Source organism: Pseudomassariella vexata, assembly GCF_002105095.1.
Source record: "Pseudomassariella vexata strain CBS 129021 chromosome Unknown BCR38scaffold_6, whole genome shotgun sequence".
Classification (NCBI taxonomy): domain Eukaryota; kingdom Fungi; phylum Ascomycota; class Sordariomycetes; order Amphisphaeriales; family Pseudomassariaceae; genus Pseudomassariella; species Pseudomassariella vexata.
The window spans coordinates 2,249,453-2,275,014 of NW_024467961.1; the positions used below are offsets into that span (position 1 = coordinate 2,249,453).

Genomic DNA, 25,562 nt, shown 5'->3' on the forward strand with positions numbered 1-25,562 from the left:
CGCCGTTTGCTGCTGGAAACCTCAAATAAGGTTAGATGCATGCTCCCGGTTACCTGCAGTCCTGTCTTGTGTCTCCCACGTGACAAACGGTTTATACCTGTCTATACATAGTTAGTTGCATAGCCAATAGTCACAAAGCAGACATGCACCAATCAAAGATATTAACAAATCTGGCTCAATTCTCAGTAATATCGTCTCTGATGCGGTGCTTCTCTGCCCGTAAATGCAATAGCAAAGCCCTGTCTAATGCGCACTTTCCTCTGTAGGCCAAAAGGGGCAACTGGGAAATTGGTATATCCTGACCCAGAGCTTGACTCATCATCAATCCCGAATATTCACTTCGGCTTTCCTTGGGTTACTTCACGGAGTCTTTTGGTAAGACTTGCTCGAGTAGCCTGGACAATGGCCTGGTTGCTGCCTTGCCAGGTTCGGAGTGAATCAATGGCGATTCGCAGCGAGATCTCGGAATTCAGATTGATGCAACTCAGGTGGGCATGATGTTGCTGGCAGATGAAGCAAGGCGCCTGGGCTTGACTGTTGGCATTGTTATTGGTTTTGTTCGTAGAGCTAGTGCCGTTGGATACGGCTGGAGAGCGCTGCAATGTGCCTGTATTGGATGTTGGTGTGTATGCAGACGTTGGTGGCTGAGGTATGTTAGAAGATTGGTTGGGAGCGGGGTACTGCCACAATGGGCGAGGGGGACGCACAACGCTCGGTATGGCAACTACAAAGTTCCCATTAGTACCTGGAGGGTTCGGTTTGGGAGGTTGAGTTCGTTGAGCTGGTCTGGCCGCAGCCGTTACTGCCACGGTTCGAGCTGGAATCATCGGCGGGGGAACTGGTGTTTGTCGAAGTGGCCTTGGGCTTTGCTGCTTTTGCGGTCTCGCCGGCTTGGACAGATCTACCAGCCAACTTACCTTTGACTCCGGAGGCGGTCTGAGGTGTGGTTGCTGGGCGTCGAGATCGGGTGCTTGAGGGCGTGTTAACCGTTTTTGCTCTCTTGCTTGAACCTTGTGGGGTGCTGGGAACGGGTGCAGAGCGCTTTCTCATACCTTTCGTACTATTGGACTTGGAGGCGGCGCCCCCGTAGTCATCATCTGCATCATCCTCCTTTTCACTCTCAACGTCGTTGGCATCGATATAGAGTTCGTCTCCCTCAATATCGTCATCAGATCGGTCACTATCCTGTCCTCGAGGCTGTATTTCTGTCAGGAATTGGTCATCTACACCTTCAATAAAGGTACCTACGCGATCGTAGTGTACACTCTGCTCCGACATTAGCATATCGAATCATGACCCAAGCCAAGTCGGATCCTTACCTGAGTTCCACGCCGGCGAGCACCACGGCCGTACTCTTGCTGCTTGAGGGCAAGCTCACGTTGGTGCTCCTCCTCACGATGTTTGAGGATATTCTCCCATGTGTTGGCGTCTATCTGACGGGGCTTTTCGTCGTCACTGTTATCTACTTCGTCATCAACGTTGGCCTTAAGTGTACCGCTGTCGTTTGCCCACACTCGAGCGAATGAGAACTGGGATTCCGCCGACTCATCATCACCCGTGTCAGTGCTTTCCATCTGGCTGCGGTCGATAAGCTTTTCGACCGATGCTTCATCATATATGATGTTGTTCTTCGATGTGTCAGTAAACAAGGTTTCGGCTCCGTGCTTGAGAATTGATTCAAGGCTTTCGCCTATGTCGTCCTCGGCATCCATAGACTCGATCAACGCGTGATCAAGAGCCATTTTTTTACGGCCAATCTGCATGATCTTTTCCTCGACAGTGTCCTTGGTCATTAGTTGAAAACAGAGAACCTTGTCCTTTTGACCAATGCGGTGCGCACGCGACAGTGCCTGGATATCTTGATGGGGGTTAAAATCAGGATCATAGATAATAACTGTATCGGCGGTGGCAAGGTTGATTCCGACACCACCCGCACGAGTTGATAGGAGCATTGCAAAAAGTGGCGAGTCTGGGGCATTATATGCATCGATTCGTTTCTGTTTCTCAAGCGCCGACATCGAACCATCGATTCGAGCGTGTTCGAGCCCAAGTGCTGTCAGAAAATCCTCAATGATGGTGAGACTGTGCAGAAACTGAGAGAATATCAGGACACGATGTCCCTTCGCCGCCAATTTCGGAAGCATAATGTTCAAGAGCAGGAGCTTTCCAGATGCCTCGACGAGGTTCTGTTGAACCTTGACGGGATCCGTAACAAACCTGTCCTCGACGTCCTGGTTGAAGAGGAAAGGATGGCAAAGCACCTGTCGCAGCTCCATAAGAATATTAGTCAAGCTCTTCCGTTCGCCCTGTTTGACTTTGCTTTTCGACATGATAGCTCTGATGAGGTCAGGGTTGCGTGCCATGATGGACTTCGAAAGCTTCTGTTGGAGAACCGTCATGGTCAGAGGAATGATAATTTGTGCCATAGGAGGTAAAAATTTCAGGACTTGGGCTTTGGTTCTTCGCAGGAAGTAAGGCCGAATAAGTTTATGTAATTCGGCGATCTTGTCCTTTGTCAGATCCTGGTATTTCTCGTCAAGCTTTTCAGCACTGAGATTCTCATCGATGAACTGCATCAAATTGAATAGCTCGCGCTTGTTGTTTTGGAGGGGAGTTCCGGTCAGTAGAAGCCTGAAGGGAACGTTCATGTCCTGAAGGGCCAGATACAATAGACTACGCTCATTTTTTAGCCGCTGGCCCTCGTCGACGATGAGGCCCGCCCACTTCACAGAACGGAAAGTAGCCTTGGCATCCACGGCGGCCTCATACGACATGATGACAGCATGTGCTTTCATGCCGTCCTTGACTCCATCCGGGAACAGTTCATTTCTGAAGACGAGGTCTTGAGCTCCTTTTCCGCCGTGATAAGCGACGACGCGCAACTCGGGTGCCCAGTGCTTCAACTCTCGCCGCCAATTAGGACAAGTTGAATTCGGTACAACGATCAGAAAAGGCCAGCAGTTGGGCTTGTCCTGGACGAGGGCGCTGATGAAAGCCACAACCTGCACAGTCTTGCCAAGGCCCATCTCATCTGCCAGGATGACGCTATGTTTAGAATGAAAGTTGTAGAGCAGCCAGTTCAAGCCTTCCATTTGGTACTCCATTAACTTTCCACGTTTCAACCCGGGCGGTTGTGTCTCGAGTTCGCATTCCGTTGCGAAGTCGAGATCGCGGTACTGTTGAATCCGCTCCTCCATCTTTCTACCCGAAATAGAAGGAAAATGCACGCCGTTGACATACTCTTCGTATGCTGCGCAGAAGGCGTCCCAGGGGGCTCCGGAGCCTCGATGTGGAGGAGAATCCCAGACGGTTTCGAGGTAGCTCAGTCCCACGAACTTGACAAAGACTTCCTTGACATCCGATATGCGTGCCAAATCCTGGTTCCTGGTAAGATATCTATTCGTGGCATGTCGGTATTTAACTTTCAAGAGCACGTCAGGAAGCAGCCATTCCTCATCAACAGCATCTTTTGTGTCCATCTTGGGAAGCATGGCCGATTCGCGCTTGTAAAAGGATGTGCGCATGGCACTTGCGGCAGCACCGAAAACCCAGCCGCCAGGCATCCAGATGTCGTGGAAGTGGGAACGACCCTCCCATTTCACCAAGTATTGCTTCTCGTCCTCGGGAACCTCGGCACAGGTGTATCCGTTGCCATATGCTTCCTGGTCAATCGGTCGCCAAGCGACCAGCGCGTGTATCTTTTGAGGCGCACCGTAGCAATCTTTGCACCGCCAGTCGATCGCAGAGTACTCTTTGAGCCGCTCAGTGCGGACATCGTTGGAGATTACGTCATGTTCCATCAGCGGCGGCAAATGCTCGAAATGAAAACCTCGTTTACAAGCCGCACAGCGAAATAGAAGGGTTTGGGTATTGTTGATGAGATTGGGATTGACCTCGGTGATGGGATCTTCCCCTCCGTTGTCCAATCGCAACTTCTCTTCCTGTTTGGGAGTCTTCTTAGTGGAAAATTCGGCACAGGACAAGCCATCCTTTTTGCATGATTGACACATAGCATGGTTTGGCGCATTTTCGTCTTTCTTCTGATACATGCCGATACAAATCCGGCATTGAAGAACGAAGCTGTCCGGCCCGACCTTGGTGACTCTGTGGTCCCTGGAGGATCTGAGGCCGAGACAGACTCTGTGGAACGAATAGGAGCATCCCTGGCAGTAGATGAACGGACCTTTGCCAGCATTGGCGGCACCCTGGCATGTGTCGCATGTTGTCGAATGGAAACTCTCAAATTTCGAATCATCAGGAAGCGACTGAAAGATTTCCTTAACAGAAACGTGCTTGGGAGCAGAAAGTTCCTTCTCGATAATCTCATACTCATCTTGCTCGTCAGGCACTTTCATGCTCTTAGTGTTCCTGTTTGATCTTCCCGATCTTCGATTGGGCGTCTCCTCAAACTCAATCGACGATTCTCTGTCATTGTTGTTGTTACGAGATTGGCTGCTGTAACTAACTCGACCCTTTCTCTTCCGGGCCGAATTTCTGGTATTAGTGGGCGCCAAATCTGATATTACCGGGACGAAGGCACAGCCATCATCGGAGCTATTGACGTTGGCCAACTCATCTTCAGAATAACCGGGAGCAGTATAAGTTGGGAAAGCTACTCTCTTGGGTCTAGTCGTCCGTCGATTGGAGCCGACGCCTGTCTTGGGCTTGTCATCCTCTTCATCAGAAAGCTGAAACCCCTGCAATTCTTGATCATTGCGGAAGTCCGGCTCGTCATCAATAGACTGTTGTCGGGAAACCGTCTGCCTGGTGGAGCGGCGGACTGGGACTCCGATGGCGGTTCGCGAATGCTTCCGAAGGTCATCTTCAATATCTGAATCATCCGACTCATACTCGTGTCTGGTGGATCGACGGAGTGAAGGCCTTTCTAGAGCTCGAGCACCTTTCTTAGTAGTGTGATAAGTATCTGAATCATCTGAGCCACCATCCTCTGTATAGTCATCCTCGGGTCGTGGCCGCTTGCTTGATTGGCGCCCCATCCTCATTCGTTCCAACCCGAATTCTTGATCACGGTGAAAACTCCTGAGAGTTCGATCACCATTAGGATAGGTGATTATATCGTCAAAGGCCACCTAATGATGATTGAAGTCAGCACCAGGGCAAATTTGTAGAAGGCGCATGACGGGGTTTATGTCAAGGCAAGATGGCTGCAAGCAGGCAAGCGCCACGTGAGCATGTTATAAGTATAATCAAGGCAAGTGCGGAATACGTATCCAAACCCTCTCATTCTGCCAGGTGACATACCATCTTGACTCTCCTTTTCAAGTTTGGCGAAGGGCTGGTATATAGATGGCAAATGTTGGGAGATGCAGAGGTCTTGGTAAGGTGTACAGGCTGTGATTGGGAATTCTGGGCATGTAAAGAGGCAAGGTTAGATGCATGGGAAGGTGCAGTCAGGTCTTCCTGCGAGTCTGGAAAACCGCGTTAACATTGACGAGGGTTGGGGAAATAGGTCAGGATGCCTTCAAGGGCAAGAGCTGCCAAGGCACCACTCCAACAAACTTAGTAAAGGTTGGTGAAATATTCAGAACTTGTCCCAAGGGAAGTTTTAAGTAGATGTTTGTGAAGTAGGAGGTGTTTGTGAAGAAGTAAACGGGTGTGTAGTGGTGGATGACTGCGAAGTAGGGGATGGTTGTTGGTTGATTGCAAAGGAGGAAATCAGTAAAGGAGGCAAGGCTTATTCTGGCAACAGAAATATGACTCCAGATCAAAGGAAGGCGCAGCTATAAGAGTGGAATTCACTTACTTGATCAACTCGACCATCGTCAAATTCAACGCTGTACCAGGCCTCACCTTCTTTTAGGTGGATTTCTTCAAGCACCTTTTCCACAGTCCAGCTTGGCGGCAATCGTTTGTACTGGTCAGGATCAGGTGGCGGGCTGAGAAGAACCTCAATGGGATAAAGTCGGCGCTTCACAGTGGTGCTGAGGGGTTTTACTTCGTCGTCTATGATGATACTTCCAGCATCCACTTCGGGTTCAGCAGGCGTATTCTCCGCATCTACTTCATACCCTATGGTTTTACGATTTTCTCCCAATGCAATTTCTGCAACCATTTGGTCTTCATATTCTTCATATGGAGCCATCACCTGGTCTTCGTTCATGTTGTGATCAGCCCCTGGTTGCCCAGCGACTTCCACCTCTCCGTGTATTTCCACATCTTCACCAATTGGGATGTCCTGGTTCCCTTGCGTCACCAAATCCTCACCAAAATCCATGATTTCCAAGTGTAGGAATCTGCCAGCTCATCGGGGTACAACCGCTCGAGGCATGGCAAGATGATCGGGTTCAGCGGGTTAGGAGGTGTACAGGGAGCCTGGATATTGGTTGGCGTTGAATTGTTGTATTGTTGAATTGAACTGTAAAGTGTCAATAAGATGTTGGCGTATGGTCACATACCGTTCTTATAATGGGAGCCTCTAAGTTTGGCAGGCCATTGTGAGTCGTGAACGTCGACTCAATTGAGGTAAGCAGTAGTAAGGTCAGGATTTGTGCCAGAAACGCGACTTTGACTTGACTTTCCTCACCACGCGTTAATGGCCCGAGAGTTTACGATAAGATAAGTTCGACGTCACAGGGGTGTGACTGACCCCAAAAAATTATCTCCGGGTTGATTGAGTGCTGCTGAGTCTTCACATGCGCATCCACCTGGACTTCACAACACAACAACGTTGTTTTTCTACAGTCACACAGCTTGTTCAGCCAGTTGCTGGAAACATGCGATGAGACAATTCAACCCCTCATATTTTAAATCTAGGCATACTCTGTTGTTCACCAGGAACCGTAGCCCTTTTGGACTTGGCAATGGCCTCTACAATCAGTACTCGTCCCTCTCAGCTATCCATCGAGGGCTGCGCGAGTCAGAAAAAGCCAGACCCCAAGGCTTCCAAGCCGGCGCTTTGAAAACGGAAGACTCCAGTCGAATCACGAGCGCAAAAAGAGGCCCTTCGCGGAGCCGACGGGGCCAGGATGATTGGGCAAAGCCGGACTACAAGATCAAGAGGGGCAAAAAGGACATCACCGACCAGGGACCGCAACCGAAGTCGAGAAAGGCGCGTTTCCACGATCCGACCGAGGGCTTTGGGAAGAAAAGCCTGGTCTACCAGCTGAAGCATGGAGCGTTACGGGACCAATTGGCTTCAATGACGACCGACGAAACATCCGGCGGTGATTCACGACCTTCGAGAGGACGAGGACATGGAGACAGGTTTGATCAGTCTCAGAACCGGCGGCCCGCTTCAAGGAGCTTTGAAGACAAGTTTAATAACAAGGTCGATGACAAGCTCGGCAACAAACCGGGGTCTGGAGGCTTTGGAGACCGCCCTTCGTCGGGCAGAGGAAGAGATGGAAACTTTGGAAACCGCTCTTCGTTTGGAAAGGGAAGAGGTGGAGGCTTTGAAGACCGCCCTTCATCGGGCAAAAGAGGCGCGGGAAACTTTGGATACCGTCCTTCGGCAGGACGAGGAAGAGGTGGTGGCTTTGGCGATAGGTTTGACAGGGCTTCAGGTTCTCAGTCTGAAGAACTACCATCAAGGGAACCAGCGAGGTCTGATGAGGGCCCGTTGTTTGGGGAAAGAAAATCTGGTCGTTCGGGAGAAATCTTCAAGCCGCGTGAGAGTGAGCCAGGATCGTTTGGCGAGAGAGGTTCTGGTCAATCAAGAGGAGGGTTTGAATCCCGTCGAAGTGAAACATCATCAGTTGGTGAACGAGACTCTGGTCGAACAGGAGACTTTGAGCCCCGTCGTAGTGAGCGCTTTGGCTCGGACAGATTCCGCGGTAGTCGAGATGCTCGACCTGAGGGTCAGGCCCGGGAGGACCGATATTTCCAACCCAGGGAGGACAACCCCACACGTGAACGATTCCCACCAGAAGGTGAAAAGAGCGATTACTCATTCCGCAAGAGCCCCCCAAGAGACGATATGCCCATTCGTATACACCACACAACCGCTGCGTCTCAGTTTTTGTACGGGCGATCTGTAGTCGAAGCTGCGCTCAAGAACTCGCGCCGACAGCTCTATCGGTTGTACGTTTACAGCGGCGAGGACCGCCAGAATCTCGCTCAAGATGCGCATCTTGAAAGACTCGCTTCGCAAAAAGATGTCGAGATCACTAAGGTCGCAGACCAAAATGGTCTTCGAATGATGGACAAGATGAGTGGCGGCCGACCCCACAATGGCTGCATCCTTGAAGCATCTCCTTTGCCCCAGCTGCCTCTCAAGGGGCTGGGCGCCATGTCAGAAGACCCTGCCAAGCCAGGATTCAGCATCGAGCTGACCCATCAGTCCGTCGAAGATGCGTTGGTCAATGGCACATCCGATTTCATCAGCTACCGGACTCGGGGCGAGCAGAAACCTTTCATACTACTCCTGGATGGGATCCTCGATCCTGGCAACCTTGGAGCTATTCTACGTACAGCCGCTTTCTTGGGAATCACGGGTGTTGTCATCACGAAGCACAGCTCTGCCACGCTAAGCCCCGTAGCCCTGAAAGCGTCTGCGGCGGCGTCGGAAGTCTTGCCGTTGTACTCGATAACATCGACAGTCGACTTTCTCGAAAGATCCAAGGAGTCTGGCTGGATGACGTATGCTGCGGTTCCATCTGGCCCTCGTTCCCGGGGCAATTCGCATATCACTTTGGACCGACTGGAGTCCTATGACCCCTTGTCGACTCAGCCGACCATACTCGTCGTCGGCAGCGAGGGAGAAGGTCTCAACCGACAGGTCAGGCGGATTGTGGACTTTGAGGTTTCGATACCCAGTTATTCTGGGTTGCTGAGTGTCGTTGACAGCTTGAATGTTAGTGTCGCGACGGGTATTCTTTGCTCTGCATTCTTGAAGAAGTCGCAAAATTTCGAGATAGACGAATCGGCAGACAAGCAAGAGGAGGGCAACCAGTTGTGGTAATGGAAGCACTGAGGTGTGCTGGCGTAAAATCGCGTGTAACAGAGGACGTACTCGGATGTAGATATATTGTACCATACTTGTACAATTTGTCATAGACACAATACCCCGTCTCAATTCTTGGGTGTTCAAGAGACTTCGGGGCATGGAAATGAGGTCATTGCTACCTTGATCGCAGCTACAAGGATCTTCAAGATCTGCACTCTGTATGCAGGGGGAAGAATTCTAACCTAGAAGGAGACCATTCTGGGAATGTAGCTATTGTACAGAACACCTGCGTAAATTGCGCATTTCAACCATGAGCAAGCATTTGACAAGATGCGCTGACACACAGGATTAAGATGTGCAGAAGAGGTTTCGAAAGCTGACTCTGAATTATGAAACTGGACCGCGGTCTTAGCTGGTACCCAAGTCTAACGTAGGGCAGAGCCGACAGCTCAAGGTCTCCAACTTTCTACGTTGTGGCTGTTAGCTTTGCCGGCTCCCAACCACTCATTTTGGAGCTTCGCCCGAGCCACCGTGCCATCTCATGTTTCTTTGAAATGTCTAGAGGCCAAGCAGCACCGACTTGCATATTCACTGACCGAGAAGCTTTCCATTTCGAACTTATTATATTTAGCTTGCAGCAACAGTTCAACGGTCGCAAACTCTGGTTCTTGATTGGGACAATGCTCATCATTGCGTCTCGTTAATAAGCTTCAACAGCAGGACGCTACTGAGGCTATCGCGTTAGCTGCCAAGTTGAAGTCGCGAATTTTCGAAGTTCATGGGAGCTATCTGCCAGCTTTGAACCAGGACTCGAAGACGCATTTTAGAACCACCTACAATCCAGCTTGCAGCGACCCTCCGGGCGGCGACGATGCAACTCTTGCCAGGTCTCCTCGGCCTCCCGACGTCCCTGCTGCTTCTCATTGCAACACACGTGAAAGCACAGCAATTGCCCACAGCAGTCAAGAGGATGTCACCCGACGAAGGCGAAAAAATCTTGCCGCATTACCTGGCATTCGCTCCCGACTTCTCTTTGGCTCAGTCTCCAATGCTGGCACGTGGGCTCCTCAGCCCGGATGAAGAACTCCTGCTGTTGGCAAACAACTCCGCCACCTTGTCCTTCAGGCCACCTTTTGGGGTGCTCTACGGGGAGGATAACGAAAGCCCGAACAGCAAACAAAACGTGTTCCGCAGGGCGAAAGATGCACTTGCACGTCTCGGCCGTCGACAGTATGCCTGCCCCACTGACACGGAGAGCTGCGACAACATTGATCAGCCCAACTACTGCTGTGCCGTTGGCGAGATTTGCTTCGTGGTAGAGAATGCGCCTGATGCAGGAAACGTTGGATGCTGTCCCGAAGGCCAGTCTTGCGGAGGGGGCGTGGGCAACTGCGGGACGGGAAGCACGGCATGCCCGGCCGACTTAGGGGGAGGCTGCTGCATCGAGGGGTTCTCATGCGCCTCCGTCGGTTGTATCGCAAGCTCCGTCTCCATTATCACACGGACTACCACTAGTACCTCGACAACGGTTAGATCTGGATCGACACCAACGACGCAAGTCACAACCGTCGTCATCACCATCACATCGTCAGCCGGTGAAAGTGGCCAACCAACGACCAGGAAGGTCACGCCATCCCAGACCGGTACGGACCAAACAGCAACGGAAACCTCCAGAGTCAGCGCACTGCCGCCTTACCGGCCCACTTCCGGCACTACCTCCACTGCTGTAGTCACGGACTCTGCCACAGCCACCAACGATTATTGTCCAACCGGCTTCTACGCGTGTCTCGCAAGGGCTGGTGGAGGTTGCTGTCGCACAGGCCGTGACTGTATTACGACCTCGTGCCCACCGATTTCCTCAACGACTATAACTACAAACGGCGCCACTGTTGTAGTGGGCGGGGACGTGTCAGCCACAACGATAACATCTACTTGCGCCGGGGGTTGGTTCCTGTGTGGAAGCGACGCGGGACCCGTTGCAGGATGTTGCCCCAGTGGTTACTCATGTGGAACGGCTAGTTGCACTTTGAGTGCTGCTACTGCAACAGCTACGATACAGAAGGAATGGCCCGGTTCTGGTGGCAGATCAATAGCCATGAGTGCTAGCTTCATATTCGGGCTCGTTGCTTTTGTTACGGGTATGCAATTGATTATGGTATAACATATACAAAATTTGAAGGATGTTGCAAATATATAGTTTAGCAGTAATATTGACATTTTTTTAAAGAGCGATGAAATTACACCAGTCTTTTCGGATACGCATGTTGCGAGGAAACACAGCATAAAGTGTATATGGATTCTGTTATTCGCAGCTCTGTGAATTTGGAGTGTGAATGTGAAATTGATCAATTATGATACACCAGGAGACAAAAAGAGACATGTATAGATTTTACAATAACGACAGCATCATGACTACTTATCAATTCCCACTTCTAGTTGTTATTCCAAAACATACCACCAATTATAACCTCCACCCAATTCGAGAATGAAAACAAATTTCCTATCCTGTACAAATTCACTACAAAGACACATATTATTGTTGCCTATATCACAGGGCGTAAACAATAGCAACACCGGCCAAGGCCAACAGACCGTTAACGCCCAAAGCGGCAGCGCCAGCCTCAACTGGTGACGTGGCCTGGGGATCCGAAGCACCTCCAGCGGTGCCGTCAGCCTGGGTAGTAGTGGCTTGACCAGTAATCTGGGTGGTGGGCGGTACATCGTTCAAAGTGGACGTGGTGCTGGTGCTGGAGGACGAATCAGTGCTCGACGTCACCGTGCACTGACCCGTGGGCAACGTGAAGGTGCCCTGCGAGCCGGCATCGATAACACACTAAATTTACCGATTAACAAATGAAGCATCGTGTTAGACAAAGATACTTACGTTGGAAAGCGTGGCAAAGCTGGAGGTAGAGGAAAAGCTGGAGGTGGTCAAACTGGCGGAACCGGTAACTCCAATGGTTGTGGTCTGGGCCATCGCGACGGCGGCGAAGATGAGAGGGGTGAAGGACTTCATTTTTGTGGTGTTTGAGTTTCGACGAGTGGTACAGCGATGGGAAGAATTAAAATAGTTTTTCAAAGGTGGAGTGAGATGCTGTAAGAGTGTAAGAGTTGATGGTAGTGGATGAGGGACAGAGAAATGTTACTACGAGGTCTAACGACAGACTTATACTAGCATCGTCGCAAATGGCCGCGGGGGATTGAAAATGTAGGGGTTGATTTAGAGTCGTCATTCTTGATACCGGAAACCTACTTACACGCCGACTTACGTAGTCGCTCGTGCGATCTGTTGCCGTTTCCCTTACCCGCAAGAAGAGGTAGAGTTCTTCAAGATGGCTTGTCTATGTAGGGGGGTCCAAAATTGTGGTTAAGCTCTACCGGAATCGCCTTGAGTGGCCCAGGTCGAGTTGTAACTCGAGATTTGGTAACCAGGCCACAGATCACAACGACTAGGTAGCTCAATTAAGAATCCGCCACAACCCTATTGGGTTTACTGAGTCGAAGGGCGGTAATCCTCCGAGACGGTGCGTCAGTTGAAGAGTTCTCCACGTCCGCCCTGGTTTAGTCTTGCGTGATCGCTCCAACTGTATTGCTAGAAGCTGGAGTGTATCCAGTCTATTTTTACCCGAGGTCTAACTTTGCGGTATTCCCATACAGTTTGCAATGCGCTTCCGTATTATCAAGATTTGGGGACGATCTTTCGCCGTCTAGCTTAAATGAGCATTTTACAACCACAAGGTACGGTAAATGTTGATGAAAATGCTGCTTGGACCTCGACTGAACGACTCAGGTTTGGGGGTCCAAACACATTATAGTTAGGTTCCTAAAGTTCCCAGGAAATCCTCCAGCTTACGGCTCGAACCGCCACGCACATGAGGAAAACGGCGCATGGATTTCTTCCCAGGCAACTATATCCACCGGACCAGATTTTACGCCAAGTTGTCCGCTGCAGTTCCCTCTGCTCGGAACCCCCCCTCCCCCAACAGGTCCGAGGTTTCACACAATCTTTTCTATATAATTACCGCGAGGTAACTCCCTTACATCCAGTAATCGGCACGACGTGAAATTACAAGTTCAATGAACTAGACTTAGGCGTCATGAGCATATTGTTGCGGTACGGCATCCAGTGAGAAATGCAGAGCAGCGATTCCAATCATTAGCGCTCAACTGCCAATGACTTGGTTATAAATTGCGAATAGCTTGATACCTGGCTGTGGCAGTTTGAACCGGAAATTCTGAATGGCTTCAAATAATTATTTCTACAGCTCACAATGTATTGGTGAGGGTAGAGGTTCAGGTAAGTCTCGGTGGTCTTGGCAGCAAGCTTATACACCGAAGGCCATATTTTGGAAGTGGCCCGTAATTTCAAGACTTGCCTGGCATCTTATCAAAAATTTTGATATATGTATTTTGAAATGCTGATTGGGAGCATAGTAGTGGCACGATACACAGCGCAACCATATAACCTGTCATGTGTCGTCGAGGTCGGGTTTGGGCTGAAATGAGATTAGTTTGATAAGCTTCTTCACGCAATTACCAGATTGTTTTCTTTGTTATTCTTGGCTGTAAAGCTCTTTTATTGTGTTCAATATGATTCATCAAGTTAGCGCATTGGGGCTCGAATGGTCGCATGTATAGAGGCTGCATATCGTCATTCTAAATACTATGAGCAGTATACCGCTGCACTACATTAGCCAGTATCAATATTGCATAGTACGCCATATTTTGGAGCCATCCATTGCTTGCAATTTCTTAGGTCTTTTACCATCAATGGCCATCTTCATCCGCCCATCTATGTGACTGCACTTCCATCCACAATTTTATTTCGACAAATATGGAGAAGGCTACGAGATACCATCTTGAACGTCACTTCCAAGACTCGAATACCCGCACGGCCTAAATCTATCTTCTTTCCATCTACTATGGGAAAACTGAGATGGTTCTCCGGTGACAATGGAAAAGTTTGGGCTGCGCTGTGCGATGGAAGTACGGATGGAAGGAGACACAATCCACACTCTATCATAAAGTTTACAACCCCATTAGCACAGAGATTAGCTCATATGAAAGGAATAATAAGAACTGTGAGGCAAGTTAAGCCGTGTATATATCGCTTCCATATAATCCACGCAGTATGGAAACTTAATGAGAAGCAACAGCTGGTACGATATAAACAGAGATTCATGAGCAGCAGGGAGAAGAAAGCAGGGTTGAGGATCGTCTGTTCAGAGGTTGACACAAGGATTCTGGGACGATTGATTGGTTCGATTTCCGGATCATGGAGAAAGGAGACTCCCAACAGCATCAGAAAAACACGCCGCTTTGCGGTGATATTGAGTGGTAAGGATGTTTGAAAAAAGTGACTAGACCTTCGGCCTACGGGACACCATAGTGCAAAAAAAAGGACAAAGCCTCGAAACAGTCAGAAAACACTACGGATAATAGTCGTTGTATCCTCTACGTCCATCCGTGTCCGCCCTGGATTCCACATTATTGTATCCTGAGCGGCCGTCGGTATTTTCCCTTGAGTTGACAGAATTGTACCCAGAACGGCCGTCAGTGTCCGCCCTGGTGTCCACATTGTTGTATCCTGAGCGGCCGTCGGTATCCTCCCTTGAGTCGACAGAGTTGTACCCAGAACGGCCGTCAGTGTCCACCCTGGAGTCTACATTGTTGTATCCTGAGCGGCCGTCGGTATCTGCCCTTGGGTTGACAGAGTTGTACCCCGAACGGCCGTCAGTGTCCGCCCTGGAGTCCACATTGTTGTATCCTGAACGGCCGTCGGTATCTGCCCTTGAGTCGACAGAGTTGTACCCAGAACGGCCGTCAGTGTCCGCCCTGGAGTCCACATTGTTGTATCCTGAGTGGCCGTCGGTATCTGCCCTTGGGTTGACAGAGCTGTACCCCGAACGGCCGTCAGTGTCCGCCCTGGAGTCCACATTGTTGTATCCTGAACGGCCGTCGGTATCTTCCCTTGAGTCGACAGAGTTGTACCCCGAACGGCCGTCAGTGTCCGCCCTTGACTCCATAGTGACATAGCCAGAGCGTCTGTCCGTATCCTCGCGCCTATTAAACCGACATCAGTCACTGTCGCATAATATGATCATCTGTACTAGTAGCACTTTCTCTGACATACCCCCGAAACTGTTGGGATCGTTGGTTTGTATTGGATCCAAAACCTCGCGTTACTGTCTCTCCCTGGGTAGTGATTTCCAAGAGACCAGTGGGTAGCGCCAGGCCAAAGCGGGCCAAGACAATGCACATAAAGACGGGTTTCATTGTGAAGTAGAGAATCGAGAACGAGAGTGTCTGAGGGCTGGGTTCTTTGAGGGATGTTGAAGAACGGAGGCGTCAAGAATTTTCTAGCTCGGGGCGACAGACTGTCCTGCTGAGATTCCTCACCTCAGTGCAAAACTGTTTCATTTATAGTTAGATGTGGGACGTTTCCCATTCACCCAACGTCATATTGCGAATTCTATTTGTACATACCACGAGTGCATTTTTGGCACGTTCAGAATTATAGGATTCAAGATGACTGTGACATGATGAGGCTTAGCCGTGCATATCTGCAGAAATCTTCAAGGATGACCAATGGGGAATGAGAAGGCATTGACAATCGCATATTTGCACATCCATCGTGTTCAAATGCGTGATATCCAAGTTGGGCACGTCCCACAAAAATGGATGTTAACCAGGCAGACTCTATTTCAAGCTGCTTACGGAATAAAATAAGTCTCAACGTGATAGTCAGTAGTCTGTAATTCAGGATTTTAAGCTGAGCAAGCGTGCTTAGTATTGAAGGAATGAAGGGGCCGTACTGAAAGCCACTGATAGGCAGGGTTTACGCCGCTTTCGCTCCAAGACCTATACAGCCCCCAAATAGGCTTACAACACTCGGAATCACCGAGTTCTTTAGAATAGCCTACCAATAGATCACGAGTTCAAACCCAAGCAGAGTCTTTGACAATGAATTGCGACGTCCAACTGAAGAATTGATGAACCAAATAACTAAAGTAATCCGACCCCTTAGCCATACAGACTGACAGTGGTCGAATGCATTTTCTATCATGTCAACTGTTCTTTATATCCTGTACAACGTGCCCGATGATCACCATTTGTGAGATTGCTACAGAACCCGTCGAGTTGAGTCTGGAATATGTTGGCGATGCCAAGTGTCATGTTCGGGTTTAGCGGCCTCCAATGTGACCGATATTGGTCATCACTAACGTACGTTCCCAGTTTGAGGCTCCAACGTGGATCCCGGCCCCCAACCTTGGAACCAAAATCCATGCCTGTGGGCCCTTATCTTCGGCTCCAAAATTTGGGCGCTTAACTTCTGGCGCCACAACTACTGGTCACCTTCCAGCATCGACTTGCCGTGCGCTCTTGATAAGCCCTGGCTGTCGCGGATAACCATGGTGCCGTTCAGTATCCCTGTCCATGATGAAATAATCTATCGATGCTACCGCAGGCTAACATACGTTGTGAGTCTGAAAATGTCCCAAGGATCTAGGGAGACAATAAAGCTAACACTAACCCCAAAGCCCGAGTCCTCGAGCTCTCATACTCCCACAGTTTACTACTGATATATGCAAAGCACATGGAGTAGGCTTGAATATGTCATTGAGCATGTTTTAGCGTGCTAGGGATTGTTTGCAGTCAGTCCCCAAGAACAAACCCCAAACCCATCATGTCCTGGACTATGTAGCTCCATCCTAGTCAACCCAGTTCAGTACGTCAAATCGGTCTCGAGACAGTGATCTACGTAGACCGATGTTCGACACCAAGCCGAGAGTGGGCCGAAACACCACGTCGCAATCCCGGACTTCCAAACCTCTCTTCGACGCCCCTACCCACTAACCCCAAGGGCAAGAACCAACCCAACCGCCGCCACCTGTACACTCCCCAATCATCTAGACAATACCCAGTGTTGGGGCGAGAAGGCAGCACCGAGATCAGAGCTCATCCACGTCATTGTCTTCCACCATTTTGCTCAACGGTCCCTTCTTGACCATCATGCTCATAATCTCGTAGAGAGCATCTGCTGCAGCCATTGTGGTATGCTCGGCGTTCGTGTCGTAGGCAGGCTACTGGGCATCAGCGATCTTTCCTAAAGACCAAAAAATTAGTGATTTGCCTTACCGCAACCTCAACAATGTCGGCGCCGATTAAATTGATATCCTCCAATCCCCTGAGGATAGTGCGCAACTCTCGCGTGCTCCAGCCCCCCGTCTCGGGTGTACCAGTAGCTGGGGCAAAGGCAGGATCCAACGTATCAATGTCGAGCGAGAGATAGACGGGCTTGGTCGTGCCGACACGATCGATGATCTTCTTGATGATGCCATCCGTCCCGATGGTGTCGATCTCCCGAGCCTCTACAATCTCGAAACCACAATAGCCGTCATTCTCGTAGTCACTCGGTCCGCTAAGAGTCGTGCGGATCCCAGCGTGGATGTTGGAGTCATTGGCAAGCAGACCCTCCATGGCGGCATGGTAGAAGTACGTGCCATGGTTGATACTGGCAACCTCGGAGGGCGAACCTCCAAATACTTTGGGTCGCCCTTTCATTCTTTATTAGTTGAAATTAACATGAGGGGGCATGATGTTTACATGTATCCAGATGGCTATCGAAGTGGATGACTGAGACCGGCCCATATGCTCTGTTGATGGAACGAAGTAGAGGAAGAGTGATGGTGTGGTCACCACCAAGAGTAATGACACGAGGGAGTGTTTTTCCCTTTTTGGCCGGGCCGGCCTTCTTGGCATCCGTCTTGGGCGCTCGCGAGAGAATACTGTAGTGGCCCTCTTCAATTTGCTTGAGAGCCCACGAGTTATCGTACCTGAACTGTGTCAGTATCTGTCCACGAGGGGATCGTCCAAGTGCGAGCTCACGATGTCACTGGAATATCTCCACAGTCGAGAACCTTTGCCCAGCCGTCGAAGGGGTTTGTGGCGAGCGGGACGTTATAGCCGCCGCTAAAGCCCACACTGTCAGTACCTGTAAGCTGGTGGAGCTAAGCTGAAGGTCATACTAGAGATTCAACCGGCGAGATCCTTGACGGATACCTGACGGGCCAAAGCGAGCACCTGGCCTGTATGACGTGCCAGTATCGAAAGGAGCCCCTTTTACGCTGTCAGCCAAACGATAGGATTTAACCTGAGCCAATGCATCTACTTACCAATGAATGCAATATCGTACGAGGCGTCTTTATAACTCAAGCAGGGCTGGTAGGGGAGGCGTCCAAAGGTGGAAATGCCTGAGAAAACCGAGTCGGCCTAGAAGTCCCGGTCAGGGTATCCCTCCCAGACTTATGGGCTAGTCAAGATAGACTTACCTGGGTTCCACCGTCACCTGGCAGTGTATTGGTGTACCACAGAGACTGGTGGGGACCAGAACGAGGCTTCTGATCATCGTGTCCCTCATGAGCAACAACACTAGTGGCAGCAAAGCCAAAGGCAAGGAATGAGATCAACATCTTGTGTAACTCCAAGCGGCCAAGATGAATTGTGATAGAAGTTAAGTTGGAAACTTTTCTGATCAAGAACTGGCTTCTGCTTGATCTTTATGATCCCAGAGCTTCATGCAGGGCCAGCTTTTCGTGCTAGGATTGGTAGGAGCATGCCATCCATCATTGCTGCAGAATGTGGCATGGCCCACGGCATCTTGGAGCTTATCTTCAAGTGCCATCCACTCAGAAGCTTATACCACAGCCAGAGAACTTGCTGATGTTGCAGTAGATGTCCAGCATGCATAGTGTATTAACGTGTCATGGAACTCATTACCATTAGGTAACTGGAGATGGTTAGGGAGCTGTCTGCAACGATGACATAGCTTGATTGTGCGGGGCATGAGATAGATAAAGCTTCCGTGTAAGCCAAATCTTTGCTCGCCCGGACCCGATGGATTATTGCCTACCGCCTCCGCAACTTTGGCCGAACCTCCGCAATGGCAGATGTCGTAGGATGTAGTGTGCTCCCGATAGCCGCAAAGTTCAACGTAATCACGCCCTCTCCCCAAATGACGGAGAGGGGAGGAGATAGTATAAGCCAGCCAAATGCAGAACCAAGGTGGGGAAATTCTTGCTAACTTGCGATACAGAATATGTATAACGATCGGATTGATAACAAACTGCCGGGAGTGTGCATATCGGTGAGAAACAGAGTGATCTCATCAATGGATCATATGCTGCACCTGGTCTATTCCAGCTTTTGATGAATAATGCTATGCCACATGCTTCCTACTCCTGCTAGGTAGAGGCGTAATTAAATATGTAGTGACCATTCTGGCTGAACTCGGATCCGTCCCTTTTCATGAAGTGGTAAGTCTGCTTTGAGAGAGATTCTAGTTAGAGCAACTGATGTTCATGTGACAAGCATGCCCAAATGAAGATCTCAAGAATAATTACGCGACAACTAGTGAATGAATACGTTCGGGGTGAGTGGGAAATATGAAGGCCGTTGAGGCATAACACCGTGACCGCCCATCTTCTACTTGGAAGAGGGGCCACTCGAAACGTCCAACCGGGGCAGCTGTGATGCTCAAAGCCGAATGATGCATCGTACTCTATGTCATAAGAATTATTGATTCTAGCGTTGTTAAGCAGTACGCTTTGGAGCTCAAAGTTCAGTCCATGTAGGTGCCGTTCGGGAGGTGCCGAGGTTGCTTTTGAGCTCGAGTGCACTTAGATGACCTTCTTGTTAGCACGTATGAGTAGCAATCCTATTGGACAGGAGGAACTTGACCAAACTGCAACTTGGTACTGGACGAATATCCAAGCCAATCAGATATCGGTTGTTGTTGATTGTCTGCGCCGCTGCAATTTTGAATAACTTGTATGAAGGAGGTTTCTATTTCGCCTGGGACTTTGGGGTCATGATGATTATCTTGCACTACACTGCATAGATGGGGACCAAGAAACGTCAGTGCCCTTGAGATCCGCAAATGAGGTTCGGTCTGTGAGAACGTGGATTCCAATTGGCAATGGCAAGAAAGCACCCACCTATACTCGACACAGCTGAGTATACTCGCCAATCTACAATATACTCAAAATGGAGATGAATGCCAAAGTCAGGTCATGGAAGAGGAGAAAATGGCGGTAATGAGTTGCCGGAGACTGACAGGCTGTCCTTTTCTCAGTCCGAATTCCAGCCACCACCCTTCCAAGGAGCGAAGTCGCTTGGAGCAGATGGTCTCGCGCTCCGGCGATCCGGGCTCTGATTCGACTCGACGTGCTGCACGTCTGCAGAAATGGAACGACAGCTTTGGCCCGATCTAGAAGCTGATTTGTCTACTGGCGCGGTCTTAATGCAAGAGGTCCACGCCCGCGGCCCAGTCGTAATCGTTGTTGTGAAAATTTCGCAGCACAATTGGGATGCAGAACGGATGCTTTGTCCTACACCGTAGTTGGCCACACAGCCAGAAGTAGTGCCCCCTGAACTTTCGACAGCCGTCGAGACCATGGACCCCTCTTTCTGCTGTGCAGCAAGAATCCGATTTCTTGGCAGACTCGTATGCAGCTGTCGCAAGAATTTTTGTAAGAGAACGAGCTACACAGCACGGCGATGTGACGATTCAAAGCCGGTCTTTGCAAACGTTCAATCACGGTACACTGACCTTGTGGGGGCATGTACTTGTCATGTACACAAGGGCACATGATAGCGAACAGAGCAGTTGAGCAGTTGCCGGATGTGGCCATTGCAATGATCAAATGATATCTCGGTAAGATGGAGCCAGTTTGGTGGAACTACTCTGCACCGTCTTCGTCTTCGACTTTACGGACACCGAGTGACAATCTCCTTGTTCTCGTGCAGATGCGACGCGGGCTTCAGCTGTCACTGCAAATCGGTACGTGGTATGAAGTACATCAGCTTTGGCGCTAACCCACCTGAGCATTTGACTGGGCCTCCTACCCCCCCAGCCACTCGTCCACTCGAACACTTTGAGCAAGGCGGGAAGGCAGGATTGAGGGAAGTCAATGGGATCTCCCGTCCAGGATTCGAAGCCAATCCTCCGTCTCTCTGACGTTGGCCGTGAGCGATCCGTCTGGTTTCTTGAGCAGCAGGTAATCGTAACGGCCATAAAACAATACTTCTTTTTTATTTCCGAGTCAGCCAGTCAGTCTTCAGATCGGTACGACAACACAACACCTGTCTCGCAATCGAGTGCGAAATAGGCGCTAACGTTGGCATTGTCGAGTGGCTACGTCTAATAAAGTATGCTTTTTGCATCATGGGTTGCGAGTCGCTGAGCGCTCGGTCAATGTGGTCTCCGTACTATCTCAGCCTCTGCCTGGGTTAAATGACCCCTCGACCTGCAGTTGCTCTGCAGGGAAAAGTCGAACCGCCTCTCAGAAGAAAGGAGAGACGACTGCATTCAAGACAGTCTAGTTCTGCATCGCACAAGTACTCCCCCGAGGCAATACCGCCTACCGCAATAACCTCTGCCTCTGCGCCGTACTTCGTACTCTTTATCGAAAAGGTCCTCACAACTTCAGCACTGAAACGCGCTTTTTCAATATGCGAAGCGTTACCCGCCGTGTCGGACCGAGTCAGCGAGCTTTATGAGTGAAGTCATCATTGCCGGAAAGTGGTGCAAACCACACGCTGCGATGCTCGCACCTACTGAAACCACGTCGTCGACCGCCCAGGCTGGCCTGTATTTCGATCCACTCAAGTTCGATCGCTCCTCCTTGCCGGCTGTCCCATCCAGCCAGAGGGCATTTAAAAAGCACAAAGTCCTCCCACATCCTAGAAACAACAAGCCGTACACCACCTACGAAGCACGACCATCGGGTCAACTGAACGCTGAACCATGCGCCGTGCCCGCGAGGCCGACCCTTCGGTCGTCGAAACCACCGTTACGAAGGGTTAGACCACCTGATCCTCCCCCGACCCCGCCAACGCATTCTCGTGCATCCTCGAGTAGCCAGTCTGTCTTGCCACCAAGTCCAACCTACGTTGAGAGCCCAGCGGCGAGTGCTCCGAGCGCTGCGGGGAGGCTACCAAGCACGCCCCCGAACCAAAGAAGCCCTCCCACTCCCGATGTGACACCACCCGACCCAACGCGGAGACCGAAAGCCTTCCGTCCCGTCCTGGCCGACCGCATTCCTTCCAAGGCTACAACAGCAGATTCCCGCGCTGACTCGTTCAAGACGGCGCGGGAGACTCCAGGTTCATCAGCTGAGGATTTGACCCTGCGTCTGAGGGCGTCTTCTGGTCGAACCTCCCAAAGCACAGTGCGGCAGTCCAAAGATCCGAAACAGAATACAACGCAGGGCTTGGGCTTGCGATTAGAATCCGAAGAAAACTTGACACCGCGGACGAAACACGAGTTTGTTGCTTTTGATGGGGAATGGGGCTCCGCAAACGACGTTGAGCAGGAATGGGATGATAATCTCATGCGGAATGTGACGGTGCGAAAACGGCGGAACCCACCCAAGGGCAAGGGATCGAATGGCCGCAAGCACGAGGTTGTTGAGGTTGTCGAAGATGTGACAATCACGCCGACCAACGCGACAAAGGCCTTACGCTCCATACCCCTGCAAGATCGCGTAGAAACGGTTGACTCCTCGCCAACCAAAGAACTTGGAGACCGGGGCAGCAAGCATTGGACCGCGCTCTCAACCTCGGAATCCTCAATAAGTACCAATCCCAAAAGATCATCTGGTATGTCTACCAAATCTACCGTCTCTACCATCGTGGAGGCCATTTTGGTTGATACGCCGCCTCAACGGCTGAAGACACTGCGACACGTTAAGAAGCAAACGGGACTCAGGGATTCCAGGTCAGACCTTTCTCCTTCCAGCTCTACTACAAACTCGATTGGCTTGGACGAGAACGTGAGACATCCTAGAGGGAGGGCCAGATTTAACGTCGCTCGTTCGGAGAGTCTTGCGTCATCTGGAACTGTCAGTTCCCTAGCCAGTCGCAAAGCACGCCGTGAGGTGTGGAAGAACGGAGGCATTCCGGTCATTGTCATTCCCGACAGAAGGACGTCAATGAAATCTATGGCGACGCCCTCGCTTAGGTCCACGAGCAGTCGCCGGTCTCAGAGAAGCAACAGCCTGAGTTCGGTGCCTCTGTCTAGTGTATCCAAGGCTAAAGAAAAAGACTTGTCACTTTACCTTGACCGGCCTTCTCGTAGGGGTAGAACCCTTTCAGAATCTGACGGCTCACTTCCAGGGGACCAGCGGACTATAGACTATCCCCCAATGGTTCCAGTTCGAACGTCTTCCCTGTCGGCACCAACAAGCAGGAATACGTCCCGTGCGGGCTCTCTTGCGGGCTCTCGAACTGGGTCCAGATCGAACTCGCTGACTGCAGAGAGCCTAACGGCGCACAATGCGGTCCAGGGGCAGCACAAGCGATTGCCACCACCCAAAGTTACTGTGGAACGTGTCCCCTCCGTTGAATACATCCCAGCCGAGGAGGACGAGGGCGATCAATCCCGTCAGAAACAACTTCAACCGGCCCCTTCCGTCGAGTCGCACAGAGATGCGCATGACCACAGGCCACTGGTTGACCACAACGGGGACCCGTTCTTCGGCAAACGACTGACCACGCACAACACACCATTTTCCATAGCATCCGTCGAGACAAACGGAACACACTCTGCAGCAGAGGTTTCGGAAGCCATGGCGGTGAACATCTACCCGCACCAGAACAAATCTGTACTCATGGTCGATCACACCTCATCGAAATCCGGAGAGACAAACGTTTTACAGAGGCAAAGGTCTGCTGGGACGGATGAGATGGCGACGACCCCGGTAATTGATAAACCCAAGATCATAACCAGCAGTCCTGACGGGGGCCCCGTCACACCTCCCCAACCTTGGTTTTCCATGGACGAAGTGGATTCTCCTCTACGAAATCCACGTGCACCTCCCGAACCCCCTGCCCTTGCTGTCCCTCCTCCTGCAATTAAGTTCATTCCAGCTACTCCATCGGGCCTCACTCCCGCTGCGGACAAGATGAAGATGCTTGGCAACTACTTCGAGGAGACTGAGAGGCGGCCTTCGCTGGTCAAGCGGGCTTTGAGTCTGCGCGTAAGTTCAGACGGCAGTGCTCAGCGTCCGGGATTCCTCCTGCGCACTCTGTCCATGTCCAAGAATACTCACAAGGACACATCCGAGAATTCAGCGGTGGAAAAGGGGAAAGACGCCATATTGACTCAATATCCCACTGCCAATGATCCACCGCCTGATGAAGCCAGGTTACATCCATTCTGGCGGCCAACCTCCTCGCTCTTCGACAGCCAGGGCGACGAGGATTGGGTCTATGACATAACCGACGAAGGCGATCGAGTTTACAGATACCCGCCTGTTGATAATCGCCCCTCACCTCCACGCCGCTCCCTTAGTCAGCGGATGAAGAATACGTTTGCCATATTGCCTGTGGCTAACGATGATCATTACACGGCAGCCGACAGCTACGGGCCCGAGAGGCGCACCATCAAACGCACCAAAAGTGGCAATCTTCGTGTCATGCGACATCAGAATAGCTATAGCAGCATGCGCTGGGGCCGTTCTGCTTCGCCCTCGTCATTGCGCCATCGTTCGCAGTCGCAAGCCATGACTGGCCAGGGTCGACCTTCCACGGCGCCTGACCGAACGGGCCGCCGCATGTCGGGAGTCGAGAAGCGTGTCGATACCCGTGGTCGACGGTTCTTTCCGGGCTGGCAAGACAAGTTCGAGCAGTACGGCTTGCAGAACCTGCAGCGCAGACTGAGTGAACATAGAAGACAGAAGAGGACCGACGCGTTGCGTGGGAAGATCAGCGGCCCCCGCGAGGTTAGGGATGGCGTTGGCGAGGTCATCAAACGCAAAAGTTACAAGGGCCAAGTTATCAGACTCCATCTGGCATCACGAGCGACACGGGTGATCGCACCGAACGGCACAGCCAATCGGACGGTGTAGAAAGAGCTCCACGGGTTCAGGTCCAAGTCTAGAGGGCAGATCAGGACGCCTGGATGACGGTGTTTGCCACATTTGACTGAATGTCTTTTTTTCAGTTTGGCTTTTCACTCTGCGGCGCGGCGATGCGATTCTTGACAACAAAAAGACTAAAAGGAGCACGACGCTCAACACACATTTACAACTAAATATCCGACACGCGTTCATGACCATTATGAGAAAATGACCAACAGCAAACCGGCAAGCCCTCTCGCCCCCAACATACCCACACTGCGTATACGAAATACGAGATTGTTGTCACATCTTACAGGAGGAGGGATAAAGGGGGTATTTCGGTGTTCGTCCCATCAAGATGTACAGGGATGACGTTATGATTTGATTTTTGTTTTGGGATTTGGGATGTACGGGGTCCAGGAGATCGTGCTGGGATCCCGGTGCTGTTCTATCACTTATGATGATGATGATATATGCAAAGCAATGAAGGTAGGTTTTTGGGGAGAGACAGGAAGCCGGACCGAAAGAGTCAAAAAAAATGAAATCATGTTGTACTATTATAGATGATTTTCATGATCGATACCACTACAATTCTGAGACGATATTCGCGAGCATGGGTCGTCTTGACAATCTCGGCGGTTTTCGTTGTTGCTCTTTAGACATGACGCTTGTGTGGATGACCCCAGGCCTACTGGGGTTTTCTGTTGTTTGGACAAATTTCGGATTGGCATGAGCTGGATGTTAACATTGAAGAC

The 25,562-nt window shown here is 50.8% G+C and overlaps 7 protein-coding genes across 7 annotated transcripts; 3 read left to right on the plus strand and 4 right to left on the minus strand.

Annotated features, from left to right (window-relative positions):
- Positions 1 to 124: 124 nt before the first annotated feature.
- On the minus strand, positions 125 to 5,481 carry BCR38DRAFT_197192 (PHD/FYVE-zinc-finger like domain-containing protein). The gene is made up of 6 exons (XM_040854066.1): positions 5,263 to 5,481; positions 1,320 to 5,090; positions 1,249 to 1,266; positions 1,053 to 1,197; positions 708 to 970; positions 125 to 644 (listed from the first exon to the last, which is right to left on the minus strand). The coding sequence occupies exons 1-6, from the start codon at positions 5,263 to 5,265 to the stop codon at positions 336 to 338; spliced, it is 4,509 nt and encodes a 1,502-aa protein (XP_040716567.1). The 5' UTR covers positions 5,266 to 5,481; the 3' UTR covers positions 125 to 335.
- Positions 5,398 to 8,920, plus strand: BCR38DRAFT_341928 (uncharacterized protein; the record flags this gene model as incomplete). The annotated part of the gene is made up of 3 exons (XM_040855907.1): positions 5,398 to 5,457; positions 6,839 to 7,233; positions 7,678 to 8,920. 3 exons carry the CDS (start codon positions 5,398 to 5,400, stop codon positions 8,918 to 8,920), a joined length of 1,698 nt encoding a protein of 565 aa, XP_040716568.1.
- An 856-nt stretch (positions 8,921 to 9,776) lies between these two features.
- On the plus strand, positions 9,777 to 10,376 carry BCR38DRAFT_341419 (uncharacterized protein; the record flags this gene model as incomplete). Its single annotated transcript, XM_040855868.1, has 1 exon — positions 9,777 to 10,376. A coding segment is annotated over one exon (600 nt), but the record flags the coding sequence as incomplete, so codon positions are not given.
- Positions 10,377 to 11,453: 1,077 nt separating this feature from the next.
- On the minus strand, positions 11,454 to 11,921 carry BCR38DRAFT_484842 (uncharacterized protein; the record flags this gene model as incomplete). Its single annotated transcript, XM_040863797.1, has 2 exons — positions 11,454 to 11,738; positions 11,790 to 11,921. 2 exons carry the CDS (start codon positions 11,919 to 11,921, stop codon positions 11,454 to 11,456), a joined length of 417 nt encoding a protein of 138 aa, XP_040716570.1.
- Positions 11,922 to 14,334: 2,413 nt separating this feature from the next.
- Positions 14,335 to 15,181, minus strand: BCR38DRAFT_484843 (uncharacterized protein; the record flags this gene model as incomplete). Its single annotated transcript, XM_040863798.1, has 2 exons — positions 14,335 to 14,968; positions 15,039 to 15,181. The coding sequence occupies 2 exons, from the start codon at positions 15,179 to 15,181 to the stop codon at positions 14,335 to 14,337; spliced, it is 777 nt and encodes a 258-aa protein (XP_040716571.1).
- Positions 15,182 to 16,857: 1,676 nt separating this feature from the next.
- On the minus strand, positions 16,858 to 18,378 carry BCR38DRAFT_341530 (arginase family-domain-containing protein; the record flags this gene model as incomplete). Its single annotated transcript, XM_040855875.1, has 7 exons — positions 16,858 to 16,989; positions 17,045 to 17,463; positions 17,513 to 17,742; positions 17,795 to 17,878; positions 17,935 to 18,025; positions 18,082 to 18,178; positions 18,238 to 18,378. 7 exons carry the CDS (start codon positions 18,376 to 18,378, stop codon positions 16,858 to 16,860), a joined length of 1,194 nt encoding a protein of 397 aa, XP_040716572.1.
- A 3,132-nt stretch (positions 18,379 to 21,510) lies between these two features.
- On the plus strand, positions 21,511 to 24,816 carry BCR38DRAFT_341330 (uncharacterized protein; the record flags this gene model as incomplete). Its single annotated transcript, XM_040855859.1, has 3 exons — positions 21,511 to 23,307; positions 23,386 to 24,543; positions 24,595 to 24,816. The coding sequence occupies 3 exons, from the start codon at positions 21,511 to 21,513 to the stop codon at positions 24,814 to 24,816; spliced, it is 3,177 nt and encodes a 1,058-aa protein (XP_040716573.1).
- Between the last annotated feature and the right edge of the window lie 746 nt (positions 24,817 to 25,562).